Source organism: Cherax quadricarinatus, unplaced genomic scaffold, assembly GCF_038502225.1.
Source record: "Cherax quadricarinatus isolate ZL_2023a unplaced genomic scaffold, ASM3850222v1 Contig1120, whole genome shotgun sequence".
Classification (NCBI taxonomy): domain Eukaryota; kingdom Metazoa; phylum Arthropoda; class Malacostraca; order Decapoda; family Parastacidae; genus Cherax; species Cherax quadricarinatus.
The window spans coordinates 1-15,336 of record NW_027196146.1 but is presented as its reverse complement, the minus strand read 5'-3'; the positions used below and the strand labels follow the sequence as shown (position 1 = coordinate 15,336).

The window sequence follows — 15,336 nt, the reverse complement described above, 5'->3', positions numbered from 1 at the left end:
CCCTCGGGTAGTAGTTTTAATGACCCTCGTGTAGTAGATAGTCTTTTTAGTATGATAATAAGATGTTATCTTCATTATAGAATAATAAGAAAATATTATAACCTTTATATTATAATAATAAGGTAAAAGGACCCCAATGGAAATAAGTCACTCTGTCTGACTTTTTTGGGTTATCCTAGGTTCTCTACACATATGCTGCTATGTATGATAATTCTATGTAACTGTATTGTGTATACCTGAATTTACTTACTTACTTACCACGTCTGGCAGCAGGTCTGGTACTTGAATGCCGGTCCCTCTTTTGTCATATTTAGTCTATTTCGTTGTCGTCACCATCAGTTTTAATGTCACTATAGGTTCCTTGCATGTTGTTGCAGCAGTACTTGCAAATTTGGCCATCACTGGAGTTCGGATAGGCCCAGGGGACGGCAAGATATAGGAGCAGCCTTGTTGCTGCTTGCTGCGGCTGCAAGAGCCCCTCACCAACATCAAGGAACCTTCCTTGAGGGGCCAAGAAGAAACAAAACCAACCATATATCCCCCTCTGCGTCCATGAGTACCCTTGTCGCCGATGCTTCATGGAAACCGCTCCATATGTTACCCTTCATGCCAGTAAACCAGCAAGCCAGTATGGCACCTCCCTCATCAACCAATAAGAGAAATGGGAGATTGGACAGCTGCCAAGTGTCACCTCACTTTGGTCGCCACTTCTCGGAACGGACAGGCAGCCTCTGTGGTTACTCCCACCGGGACTCTAGAGGGCAGCCAGGTACATTTCCAGATAATCAAATTCCTACGACAAACCACCACCACCGAGTGCCTCAACGGAATGGGACGGACAGTGATCCATTTTCCCACATTATTACAATGAAAACTAAGCGCTAAACCCACAAGGGTTACGCAACTCGACAGAATCGGATGTGCCGAAGAAGAAATGTACCTTCGTACATTAGTAAGGGGTCATTCAGAGTTTGTAAGAATGGGAGTAATTTAAGTGCAATCCAAGGAGAGCACAGATCCAATTATCTGAAGCTACCGCCGGGTCACCATCTGAAAAAGACACGGGCGAGACAAGACCGGCGAACCTACTACTACTGAATCAAGAGCTGTTCACCAGTATCAGGGAACCTCCCTTGACGGCCAAGAGGAACACTAAATCCAAGTCACATTGGAATGGTAATTTTAATTAGCTAGGGGAAAGCACTAAACCCATAGGGTCATATAGTACCTGGGAAAGAAGGAATTCAGATTTAACCGTGTCCCATTCTTGATGAACCTCATTGACATCAAGGAACCTCCCTGAGGGGTGGGGAATAGGAAGCGATCTTAACTAGTGTCATTGGCTATTTAACCCACGCACCAATTTCATGGATCAAGGTACCCATCTAAATTAGTATGAACTGAACGACTCACAGTAAGACCCACAAGGGGTGATTATTATAATAATGGGGGAGCGCTAAACCCATAGGATTATACAGCACATGTGTGTGGAGGGGGTGGAAGATATTCAGGCTTAATTCAGACAACCGGAGAAGATCCGATTCTCAAGATCAAGAGCATCACACCAGCGTTAAGGAACCTCCCTTGAGGGGGCTATAAGGAGTGACCAAGGAAGTGGAGACAGACGAAGAATAGCTCTGTATAGGAACGCCTGAGTCCAAGAAAAAGATAAACTGGTAACCTATAAACCCAATATGGGTCATTATTATAGGGGTTAAACCTGTAGGGAATACAGAACCTGGAGAAATGAGAAGCAATCAGGTACAATCCAAAAGGATAGGTACAATTCCTTGGACCAATATCCCCCCTTCCCCTCCAATGGCATCAAGGCACCTCCCTTGAGGGATTTGGGCTAGTGTTGTCCTATCAAGATCTTCTCAGTGATGTTTTGTTGAAAGAACGCACATCTTTATGTTCTGCTTGACTTATTCCTCATGTGAAGGATACCAGTATCTTTGGAATGCAGGCAACTAGCATCAACAATATTAAATGGCTTGGGGATCTTTTCCGTGGCTCGGTCTCAAATCAGGCTTCATAAGTTTGAAAGGAAATGTTACAGGATTAAGAACTAGAAGCACACATGAAAGTAAATATTCTCAACTATTACAACAGTCCCAGGAGTGCTAAACCCAGAGGAGTTATACAGCACATGGTAGACAGTAGGTTTGATTCAAGAAAATGGTAGCTCCATATCCTCTAATGAAGAGCCACTTACCATCATTCTGTTCCTAGACTGTAGGGTCTGCACTATTATAAAGCCATTTAAGGGGAATAATAACTTATTGTAACCTTGCATAGGCAGGAAATGAATTTCCTCTAGCATTTACCCTTTGCAAATTATTATACTGTTCACTAAGCATATTATTTGACAATCATGTCTCATTAAATTTTGTGGATAGTGCTAAACTCGTATCCACGGGGTTACAACGCCTGGGGAAACTGACTCAAGGAATTGGAGCACAGGTCCAATTCCTTAGATCAAGAGCCCATCAACATAAGAATTCTCAACTTCACATAATTTTTGCTAAACCCATATGGGTCATACAGCACTGATATTTACTGTATATAAAATTAAGCAAACTCATCTTTGACAAGTGCTGCATGACAAACTCCAATAGCTTTCATCATGTATTAGAAGTCAAAGTAACATGTACAACACACTAAATAGCTAATAAGTGTGATTATAGGCTGATCATTTCTTACAATGGCAAAGCAGCAACAATCACGTTTTGAATGTAAAATAGACCCGTGTGTAATTAGCTTCATTATTTATTTAAGGCTTTAATTCCAACTTCATGAGTACCATGTCCAATGACTTTAGTACAGTAAGTAGTACAGCATGGAAAACAGAAGGTAAGACATTGCATTTGGAGTAGCATGGAGAAAGTTGCTGCCAGTAGCAAAGTTTTCCCAGATTGTATATACATAGAATGGCTTCAGAATTAAAACTGCAGCCACAATAAATAAGCATGAAAAAATATGATTAACAAAAACTAAAAATCACATTCTTTAGTTTTCATCTTTACTATGAAAAAGTCTTCTACATGGGCAACTTTCCCAATACCTCAGTGGATTTTATTTACACCTTACAATTATTTAACACAATCATATTACTATGAACAAGCACCTTTGGTAGTGCACTATCACCTCCCACTTTATATATACTGTACTTCCTTCAATTCTCCATACCCTGATAAGCTATCACATGATCCAGTTTGTACTATGGTTTGTTTAATAAAGATTGCACAGCTCTAAATGCACGTTACCCTAGTACAGTACTTCTAATTTTCTTAAACCAACATTGCAGTCTTTTTTTTTTTTTAGCCAATATCAACACAAAAATACTACTAGTATTTCAAGTTTAATTAAACAAAACTTGATAATTTCTGTTTTTATTGGTCTATATGTTAATCAGTATCAAGTACAAAAAGCGTGGCAAGCCTCCGCTAGGGTAGTGACGGCCATAGCACAACACACAAAACCAAAGACAATATGGGCTTCAGACATATGTACACATTATATAACCATCACTACCTCATCAACCACCTTCACAGTTAATTGATCAATATGTACAACAAAAGCTTTTGGGAGAATTGACACGAAATACTTTATAATGGAATTTATCTTTTGAGCACTACACTCGCCAGAATATCCACAACAAGAATAACAAGAAGTAAAAGCCTCAGCAGCTTCCATGACAAAATTGAACTGGTCAATTCTTTTACCAAACGTGAATAAAAAAGTTCATGAAGAGATCTAGTCACAATGCTCTGGCCTTCCCCAACAGCATTCTTAATGGAGAAAGAAAACTTGCCATGTTTAAGGAGAATGATGCTTGATGAGATTGGAACAACGGAGAACTCTTACGCATAGGGATCCCTAACCTTTCGAAGGATCCCTTAATTTACTGGTGCTACTAGACTAGCAAGAGCAAAACCTAACAAGATCAGTAGGTTTGCCAACTTCAGAAGCAGCACCAGTGGGATTATTTTCAATCCTAGCCCAAACTTGGGAAGTCACGCTCATCATCCATTTTAGGTGCCTCTTGACGGCTTGTTCCTCTTCCTCCACGGGAGCCAGGCCCACCACGTCCACGCTCTCCACGACCGCGATCCATTCCACCCCCTCGTCCTCCACGATCCATACGATCACCACCTCTTCCACGACCTGGACCTCCACGACCACGGCCTCTTCCACGCCCACGCCCAGGCGAGTCAGCAAATTGAAAATCAATATCGAGAATAACTTTCCTGCGACCATGGTGCACTTCCTCCTCCTCATCCTCATCATCTTCTTCAGATTCTTCCTCAACTTTTTTCTTCAGAACGTAAGTCTTCTTCCACTGTGCCTGATTTTCTCCTTCACCAGCACGCCGAATATTGAAAGCAGGCTTGTTACGGGCACCTTGCATGGCCTTCCATTCATCAAGTGTCATCTCCTTAGTACCATCATCCTCCCTGACAACCTCCTCATTCTCTGCAGCAGCACCAACCTCCTCAGGAGCCTAACAAAGGTTAAGCAATTAGACAAAGTAAAATGACTTTGCAAAACATGTTGAAGCAATACTGAATTAACCAGTAAACTCTAAGAATAATTTGGATTAATTTTAAAGATATTTATCAAAATCACAAACCTTTTCTACATTTTCTGCAGATGTGTCGAGATCAGAAGCATTGGGTGTTGCATTTAACTGCTCTTCAATCTGGTCCTTGTCAGATCCCCAATTATAAGATCCGGAGCCTTCTCGTTTATCAACAGATTTCACTCCAGTCGTGGCCATTCCACTCTGGCGATCAAATTCTCGCTTGCCTCGGCTGTCAGGGCCACCTTGGATGCCACCACGTCCTCTGCCACGCCCACGACCCATACCACGTCCTCTTCCTCTTCCCATCCCACCTCGTCCTTCACCATCAAATCTGGAAATATTCCTGAAATTTAATTTAATATCTACCCTATCTAAATATCCTGCTTCATAAATGGAAACAATGAAAGCTACAAAGCAGCTGAGCTTTGAGATGATTTTTCAATATTCAATTTAATATTCATGAACAGTCTTAAACCTGTGAGGGTACATCAAAGACTGAATTTACAATGATATACATTAAGAAGGTGGGTTTAGAGGTGGATATAGGACAAGGAAAGAAGACTGCAAAACTAACAAAACAGTATAAGCTTAGTTTTATGATAGTCAAGACTTTGGGAAGAGGAGGACTTTTACTAGAGTTGTGGGATGAGTGGAAATGCACGAGCCTGTTTTTACCACAGGAGTGGGAGCAAAGGGGCAACAAGAGACCTGGAGATATCTGAAGCAAACACAAGCAGCTAGTGCTAGAAGTGCACATTTCAGAAATGTGTAGTATTGTAACAGGAAACAGATAGGCATTTAAAAGGATGAGTTCTTACAGTCTTGTCATTATAAACTGCCAGACAGGCCAAGTGGTTACACTTGCAGTTTTCATCAGGAATGACAGGGGTTCAATCCCTGGGAAAAGTAGGTTCTCACAATTACATCATTTGACACCGCAGGCATGACTAACAATCACCTCAAATATATTGTTTCAGAGGGAGTGGTACTTAAAGAACTTTGAAAACAATATGAAAATAACAGGGCTGGAAAACTTCACCAAAAACCTACACTTAAAAAAGGAACCCCCATGATGACTTTTCAGTCCATCAACGACCAGTGTCAAGTCACGATGGTCCAGAACAGCCCAAACATAGCTACAAGACTTCTCTCCTAAGTACACGTTTTTGGCCAATTGCCAATCAAGATAAATGAAAGCCATTGTTATGAACCTTCAGCTTCCATCCCTGAGAATATACAACTACAAGCAGTCTAGGCTTGTAAGGAAGGGAAACAGTTTCCATGCACAGGACACTGGGGGGAGGGGGGAGGAAAGGTGGTGGTGTTTTGTGTGTGTGTGTGTGTAGGGGGGGGGGGGGGGCAAAACTCTTCGGGCACAGATCATCAAGAATGGGAAACCTTAAGCCATGAAGTCCATGACATCACCAAAATATGCAATAAAAAAAATTGCATTAAGTTTTCCTTCACATTGGTTCTCTCTTTTTTTCGTCTACCACATACTGTACTAATTTTCTTGATAATTCTGAATTTTTTTTTTTACCTCACTTGCTGTCTCCCACATAAGCAGGTGACCCCAAAAAAAGACTTCACCATTACTCATTCCATCACTGTCTTGCCAGAGGCATGCCAATACTACAGCTCAGATGCAGTACCAAACTGTGACATCCCCAACCCTCCTTCAGAGTGCAGGCACTGTACTTCCACCTCCGGGACTAAGTCTGATTAACTGTTTACCCTGAATCCCTTTTTATAAAGGTTATCTTGCTCACTCTCCAACAGCACATTAAGTCATAAAACACCACTTGCCTCACTCCTATCTAACACATCCACACACCTGTTGGATGTCCAAGTCCCTTCCATCCCCCCCCCAGGCACTGTATAATCCTATAGGTTTAGCACTTCTCCATCATCATAATAATATACACCCTTCAAGTCATCCTATTTTGCTCCATCCTCACTACTGTCCAAACCACCACCTCAGCCCTCTGGATAATACTGTAAGTAACCCAACACCTAATCTTCAAACTATGAATTCTCTGCATAATACAGTGGACCCCCAGTTAACGATATTTTTTCACTCCAGAAGTATGTTCAGGTGCCAGTACTGACCGAATTTGTTCCCATAAGAAATATTGTGAAGTAGATTAGTCCATTTCAGACCCCCAAACATACACGTACAAACGCACTTACATAAATACACTTACATAATTGGTCGCATTCGGAGGTAATCGTTATGCGGGGGTCCACTGTATTCACACCACACACTGACAGTGAAAAGAGGCTTCCAGCCTCTTTTCACTGCAATATTTAAAGCTTGTTTCACACCCATTTAAGTGTTAGTACCACTATATTCTGATACATATCCTCCTTTGCCTCTATGAATAACATTGTTTCCACAGGTGCCTAAATGCACCACCCACTTTTTACCCCATTCTCAATTCTATGGTTCACCTCATCTTTCATGGACCCATCTGCTGACAAATCCACTACCAGATGTCTGAACCCATTTACAGCCTCCATACTACCTCCTTCCAATCCCATGTCCAATCTTTCATAATGTTCACTTTTAATTTCTTTCTTTTACACACATTTCCAAATTCATCTACCAACCTTAGCAAGTTATCTTCAGTACCCCCCCCCCCCCAAAAAAAAAAATCAGCAGCAAAAAGCAATTGTGACAACTCCCACTGTTTAAATTCTTTTATATTGGCCTACTTTTACTGGAAATAATTTCCTTTTCTCCTACATACCCTAACCCGAGGATCACTCCTCAAAAACTAAGCACTTTAAGTAACTTACCACCAATTTCATACACTTTTAGCATCTAAATCTGCCAAACCCATGCAGGCCATAAATACAACTTTGTAGCACGTTCTTCTCACTTAGAATTTTGAGTAGGCCATAATTTTTTTTTTGGTCTGTAGTGGTAATGTGCATATCAAGTAAGCACCTTCTATCCATTAGAATGATGCTACTCCTTTTGTAAACACTGGAGCACTTCCTTGGGGTATGGGTATTTACACTACCATACTGGCACATTTTAATGGCATAATACTTACTTACACATTGCACAGGTTTTGTTTTTCTAAGACAGTTACTCTGAGGTGTTATGAGGGTACCTGTATTGTACTATGAATATTTCATCAAATGGCTTTTTCTGCTTTGGTGGTGGTGGTGTTTTTACTACAGGTTGAGTATCCCTTATCCGACACACTTGGCCAGAAGTGTTGTGGATTTCAGAATATAAGATGAATATAACATGAAAATCCACTTATATTTCATATACAGCTCATACACATAGTCTGAAGGTAGTTAGTTTTACATCACTTAAGCAGTACACCAGTATCAGTGGTTAAAAAACAAACAACGGCTTGTCTCCACCTACAATGCCATATTTTGATTAAGGCTACTGTGCACTATTTTCTCTAATCACTGTTACCCTAGGGGCATCAGCAGGCCTTCTTGACATTTTCAATATCTTTGCACCACAAAATACTGAATAAGCACAATATGTCTGGCAATCACAGTGAGTAATGTATGTAGGTCTGGCGGTGATTACCGTTAATAGCAAACTTGTGTCAACAGTGTCAGAGGCCCACCTAGGGTGTGCAAGGTCATATATTGCAAGTGTCTTGGTGTACAGACTTGCACTTGAACTCACAATACTTGGGAGTCTCCCCAGAGCTGATGGGAATTTTCCATTTTCCACATGTATCTACTTAATTTTTCTGCTAAGATCCCTAAGAAAGAATTTACAAGGGAGTGTTATTTAATGCATGCCTTATTCCGGCTCGATTCTTATTTCTCTCAAATCCAGTAAAATTTCCCTTGTTTAATTTCACTGCATTCAGCAGTATTACTTTCATCACAGGAAAAAAACCATACCTATTTCTGCGTATCTCAAAATTTTCAGATTTCATTTGACAGTACAGTTTGACCATTACTAATCTGGCATTATTGGGACCTGTAGAGTGCCAGATTAGTGATTTTGTTGGATCACAGAGTGGTTAGGCTAAAATACACTTACCCCAACAGCCTTCTGTTTACGTCATGAACTGTTAAAGAGCCAATGCTCTATAATTCACACAAGTGTTTGCCGGATTAGTGATGGCTGATCTGTACTTTTTATTTTTTTTATTATCACACTGGCCGATTCCCACCAAGGCAGGGTGGCCCGAAATAGAAAAACTTTCACCATCATTCACTCCATCACTGTCTTGCCAGAAGGGTGCTTTACACTACAGTTTTTAAACTGCAACATTAACACCCCTCCTTCAGAGTGCAGGCACTGTACTTCCCATCTCCAGGACTCAAGTCCGGCCTGCCAGTTTCCCTGAATCCCTTCATAAATGTTACTTTGCTCACACTCCAACAGCACGTCAAGTATTAAAAACCATTTGTCTCCATTCACTCCTATCAAACACGCTCACGCATGCCTGCTGGAAGTCCAAGCCCCTCGCACACAAAACCTCCTTTACCCCCTCCCTCCAACCTTTCCTAGGCCGACCCCTACCCCGCCTTCCTTCCACTACAGACTGATACACTCTTGAAGTCATTCTGTTTCGCTCCATTCTCTCTACATGTCCGAACCACCTCAACAACCCTTCCTCAGCCCTCTGGACAACAGTTTTGGTAATCCCGCACCTCCTCCTAACTTCCAAACTACGAATTCTCTGCATTATATTCACACCACACATTGCCCTCAGACATGACATCTCCACTGCCTCCAGCCTTCTCCTCGCTGCAACATTCATCACCCACGCTTCACACCCATATAAGAGCGTTGGTAAAACTATACTCTCATACATTCCCCTCTTTGCCTCCAAGGACAAAGTTCTTTGTCTCCACAGACTCCTAAGTGCACCACTCACTCTTTTTCCCTCATCAATTCTATGATTCACCTCGTCTTTCATAGACCCATCCGCTGACACGTCCACTCCCAAATATCTGAATACGTTCACCTCCTCCATACTCTCTCCCTCCAATCTGATATCCAATCTTTCATCACCTAATCTTTTTGTTATCCTCATAACCTTACTCTTTCCTGTATTCACCTTTAATTTTCTTCTTTTGCACACCCTACCAAATTCATCCACCAATCTCTGCAACTTCTCTTCAGAATCTCCCAAGAGCACAGTGTCATCAGCAAAGAGCAGCTGTGACAACTCCCACTTTATGTGTGATTCTTTATCTTTTAACTCCACACCTCTTGCCAAGACCCTCGCATTTACCTCTCTTACAACCCCATCTATAAATATATTAAACAACCACGGTGACATCACACATCCTTGTCTAAGGCCTATCTGTACTTTGTTTTTAACAAATGTGTAGGGAAACCTGCTAATTTACATACTGCTCTATCGTTTTAAATATATACAGTGGATCCCCGGTATTCGATGCATTTTAACGCAAAAATTTTGCCTCGGTATCCGATTGAAAACCCGGTGTTCGATACGATTTGTACGAGACGTGTCCATGTGTGGCCTGAACTGCCCCGTGTGTGCCAGTGTTTACAAGCCAGCCAGTGCGTGCGTATCTAAGGATACATTCAGTACATTCCATATTATCACTGTTTTGGTGCTTGTTTCTGCAAAATAAGTCACCATGGGCCCCAAGAAAGCTTCTAGTGCCAACCCTGTGGTAAAAAGGGTGAGAATTAGTATGGAAATTAAGAAAGATTTTGAAGGGTTTGGGGCTAACCCTGAGAAGCCTATGCCAGTTGTGGAATCCACTGTGCCTACTTCAAAAATTAAGGAAATGTGTGCACAGTGGGTTGAACTGCAAACCTTTATGGATGAAAATCACCCTAACACAGCCACTGCAACCCGTGCTGGTGACTATTACAATGACAATGTTGTGGCCCATTTTAGACAAATCGTAAAGGAACGGGAGGTACATAGCTCTATGGATAGATTTGTGCGACAGAGGTCCAGTGACTCTCAAGCTGGTCCTAGTGGCATTAAAAGAAGAAGGGAAGTAACCCCGGAAAAGGACTTGCTACCTCAAGTCCTAATGGAAGGGGATTGCCCTTCTAAACACTAACACCATCCACACACTCCCCTCCTCCCATCCCATTAATCACCACCAGATCTTCAATAAAGGTAAGTGTCAATTATTCTATTGTTATTGTAATTATTCTATTGCATTAAACTTAATATTTCATGTGGTAAATTTTTTTTTTCGTACTTTTGGGTGTCTTGCACGGATTAATTTGATTTCCATTATTTCTTATGGGGAAAATTGATTCGCTTTTTGATATTTTCGGTATTCGATGAGCTCTCAGGAATGGATTAATATCGAATACCGGGGGTCCACTGTACTGCAATTCTTTACCATAGGGAAGTAGAGGTGAAGCCTTCCTCTAAGCCATCCATCCATAAGAGGCAACTAATATGCCGGGAGCAAGTGGCTAGTAATCCCTTCTGTATAAATTGCTAAATGCAAAAAAGTTGGTAGAATTACCGACAATATGTAAAGTAAAATGACACAAGTGCAACTAATGTGATATTTTATTGTGGCAACGTGTGTAGTATAACAGGAGAGACTATGTGATGGCAGGGTTTACTGTTTTCAGGAGGATTCTTGCTAAGACTTCAGAGATGGTGAAGCTGCCGTTGTTTTGTTTAATTGTATTCGAAACAGCGATCAGTGCTGATTCGAGGCACTTGCGTCTGCGGAAATTAGTTTCTTTAATCACTAATTGGGCGTCTCTGAGACGCCATCACATAGTCTCTCCTGTTATACTACACAAAGCACATTACAGAGAGTGAACACTGAAACAAGCTGCCTCTTTCCAGTCTATATTTGTCCAACCTATTTTTATGTTACCCAAGTAATAGCTTTTATATCCTTTTACTCATGTACGAATTAATTGCTCTACCATATTGTATTACTACTACTACTATTGTCACTACTACTACTACTACTACCACCACCACTAGTGAACATCTAAACGGTACCTCACTAGTATTGCACCTCATTCTGAGCCTTAATATACCCTCTGTGTCCATGTATTGTTTGTAATGGCTTGATAAAGCTCCTGGAGAGCGAAATGTTGCCACAATAAAATGTCACATTAGTTGCACTTGTGTCCTTTTACTTTACATAAATGCAAAAAGAAAAACTTTGTGTCTTGTTTCTCAGGTCACCCTGGCTCAGTGAGAGACGCCACCGTGTTAAAATATATACAGCAGGCCATTGATTAAGATGCGATCTTCAACGTTTTCACTATAAATGAAGAACTGTGTGAATTTTTCGATCATATGGTGGCGTAACTACAAGGAAACATAGCTAAAAGCCCATATAAGGCTAGTAACTACACAGTGCTGTGCCTTTAACAGTCATTCACTTACCCTAGCTGTATTTACATAAATGCTGAATGTGTTATTGATTACTATTAAAGTGTGGAATTGTAAAGTAAGTAAACAAAAATGTAAGGGGATAATCTTACGGCACTGCCATGAGAAATGTTTGTGTTTGAAGTTCAGAGGGCCACCACATTATATATCATTTCTATATAAATTTTTTATCACCATGGGAGTCTTGGGAAAAACAAATGTGATTAAATTTAGAGGGGATCCAAGATTTACGTATCCTTTGCTTCCTTCCAGTTGAATAATCAATGTTATCACGATAGGAAACTACCTGGACGTGTACCTACAGTACTTACCTTGTACACATTTGTGCATCAGTTTAGTTAGTACACTCTTATTTTGGAATAAACAAACAAGGATGTGTGAGGATTTGTTCTGGTCTCCCATTAATCCAGACATATACAAAAGAAATTGCTCAAAAGTACAAAACTTCTATATTGACTTTTATATACATTTTCTTTCACCATTTGGTTTTATTCCCTCTCAATTTTCCTATCAATAAATTATGTATAATACAGTAAACAAACTGATTAATGAGGGTAAGTGGGTGGCATATACTGGTGCTTGTTGTAGATAACACTATTTAGCCATCGTTGCAACTGATGTAACTTCAAGTTTTATGTTTTCTTTAATATTTTATGCCTTAAACTTGTTCACATGGGTATTTCTATATATTTAATGCACTGTTCTGCAACATCAATATCTTAATATCCTTTTTTTTTAATTTTTCAAAGCTCAATGATGTAATTCTTGAGCACTATTTTACACTTATTCTTTTCACATTCTGTACACAAACTACTGAAGCAAACTAGAGAAATTTTGCTTTAACTGGCAACTCTGTGACTGTCCATTTGAAGTGTCCTGTCCATCTCACTCTGGACACTTGTTCCCTTTTTATCAAGTCAAAAACACTAATATTAACTGAGATCTATATAGAGAACTATTGTTCTGTATACAGATCACACCAATGTTTCACAATGCCACTATACAAAACTTAGAAAAAGTATGTCCATTATCTTAGTCTAGCTGGGAGAGGGAGGTAGATGGTTAGCCATACTAAAGCATTACAAGTGCAAGACATTCATTATCAGCTGCCTGCTTACATAATTTTTTACTTGGTAAATCATTACAAAATGGTCTTCTCTTAAGTTTTGCACATACAATACAGGAGGCCCTCCACATTCGTGAAGGTCTGAGGATCGCGAATGTTTGGTGAACAAGTATGATGTAGGGAAATATGATACTGCACCGTTGCATTCGTGAATGTTTAGATGCTCAAATATATTGTAGGGAAATATAATAATAGCATTTACTTAGCCTAACAATACCGCTTCCTTAACCTATTGAACCACGAACAATCAGGAAACATGAAAACATCGTAAAATATTGTATATACAAGTTATGGTTTAATAAACAATGAACAAACAAAACACTCACCACTCGTAAGGTTAGGCAGATGAACTGACGCAGAGGGAAGCGTTGTCCCGTACTTTTTCCCCCATACTTGTTTGGTAAATATGATTGGGTGGCAGGGCATTCGCAAATGTTCGAAGCTCACGAAAATGGAGGGCTAGCTGTAATGTGTTTTCATCGCCATGGCATCTACTGCCATTACCAAAACAACTGAGATATTTCCTTTATTTCTTCCAGTAACAGAGACTGATAAATTACACACATGTGCAACTCTTGGGTATCTTTATTGAGGAAACGTTTCGCCACACAGTGGCTTCATCAGTCCATACAAAGGAGAAACGTGAAGAACAGGAGAATAATGAGGTAATCAGTCCCTCAACCTTGAGTCGATGTGGTCAGCCCATCAATCTTGAATAGAATACAGCATATCTGCGGAGAAGTAGCTTATATACCGTAGGCAGGAGAGGTGCAGAAGTCTTAGGTGGTGTCACATTTGTCCAATATGGAAGTAGGTCATGCCCAAGGGTTAGGCAAGTGAAGAATTCTCAAGTATTAAGATCCCAAGAAGTTGCAGTGTGACAGGATTGTAGATGAATGGTTCAGAGAACCGACACGTTGATAAATTAGACACGTGCAACTCTTGGGTATCTTGACTGAGGAAACTTTTCACCACACAGTGGCTTCATCAATCCATACAAACAAGAAATGTGTCACATTGGACAAATGTGACACCACCTAAGACTGCTGCACCTCTCCTGCCTATGGTATACAAGTTACTTCCCTGCAGATATGCTGTATTCCATTCAAGATTGATGGACTGACCACATCGACTCAAGGTTGAGGGACTGATTACCTCATTATTCTCCTGTTCTTCACGTTTCTCCTTTGTATACAGTGGAACCTCTACTTGCAAGTTTAATCCGTTCCATGACCTTGCTCTCAACTGGATTTGCTCGTTTGCAGAGTCAATTTTCCTCTTTTAAATTAATTGAAATGCAATTAATCCATTCCAGTGGAATTCTGTACTTCAATAATATCAACTCTACAGCTTATTTATTTATCAAAGTTCATCTAATATGACATAACAAACAATATAAATAACATAGAAACCTGATAGATACTCTTGAATGAATAAAATATGTCATTATATATGTGGCAGCGGTGGCGGTCGAGAGTTTGTCTGGAGACAAGACAAAATACTTCTTGAATATTTCGCTATCATCAACCCTACGGCTTATTTATCTATTATAATTCATCTAATATGACATAATAAACAAAATAAATAACATAGAAACCTGATACATGTATATACTCTAGAATGAATAAAATATGCCATTATGTAACAGGTAGAGGCAGCCACAACCGTTCCCTCTTTGTTGTGGTAAACACTGCCATCTACTGACAGCCTTTTGAAGCCGTCCATTATAATTATTATTATGTAGTACATTATTATATATACTATGTATTATTATTATACATATTATATTATTATTATTTTTTGTTTTTTCCAACAAACCGGTCGTATCCCACAGAGGCAGGGTGGCCCAAAAAGAAAAATGAAAGTTTATCTTCTTAAATTTAGTAGTATGTACAGGAGAAGGGGTTACTATCCCCTTCGTCTCGGCATTTTAGTCGCCTCTTACAACACGCATGGCTTACGGAGGAAGAATTCTGTTCCACTTCCCCATGGAGATAAGAGGAAATAAACAAGAACAAGAACTAGAAAGAAAATAGAAGAAAACCCAGAGGGGTGTGTATATATATGCTTGTACATGTATGTGTAGTGTGACCTAAGTGTAAGTAGAAGTAGCAAGACATACCTGAAATCTTGCATATTTATGAGACAGAAAAAAGACACCAGCAATCCTACCATCATGTAAAACAATTACAGGCTTTCGTTTTACACTCACTTGGCAGGACGGTAGTACCTCCCTGGTTGGTTGCTGTCTACCAACCTACTACCTA

General features: G+C 40.1%; 1 protein-coding gene across 1 annotated transcript; it reads right to left on the bottom strand.

Moving 5' to 3' along the window:
* Positions 1–3,376: 3,376 nt before the first annotated feature.
* Positions 3,377–4,946, bottom strand: LOC128705770 (SERPINE1 mRNA-binding protein 1). The gene is made up of 2 exons (XM_053800902.2): positions 4,634–4,946; positions 3,377–4,504 (listed from the first exon to the last, which is right to left on the bottom strand). Exons 1-2 carry the CDS (start codon positions 4,889–4,891, stop codon positions 3,998–4,000), a joined length of 765 nt encoding a protein of 254 aa, XP_053656877.2. The 5' UTR covers positions 4,892–4,946; the 3' UTR covers positions 3,377–3,997.
* Between the last annotated feature and the right edge of the window lie 10,390 nt (positions 4,947–15,336).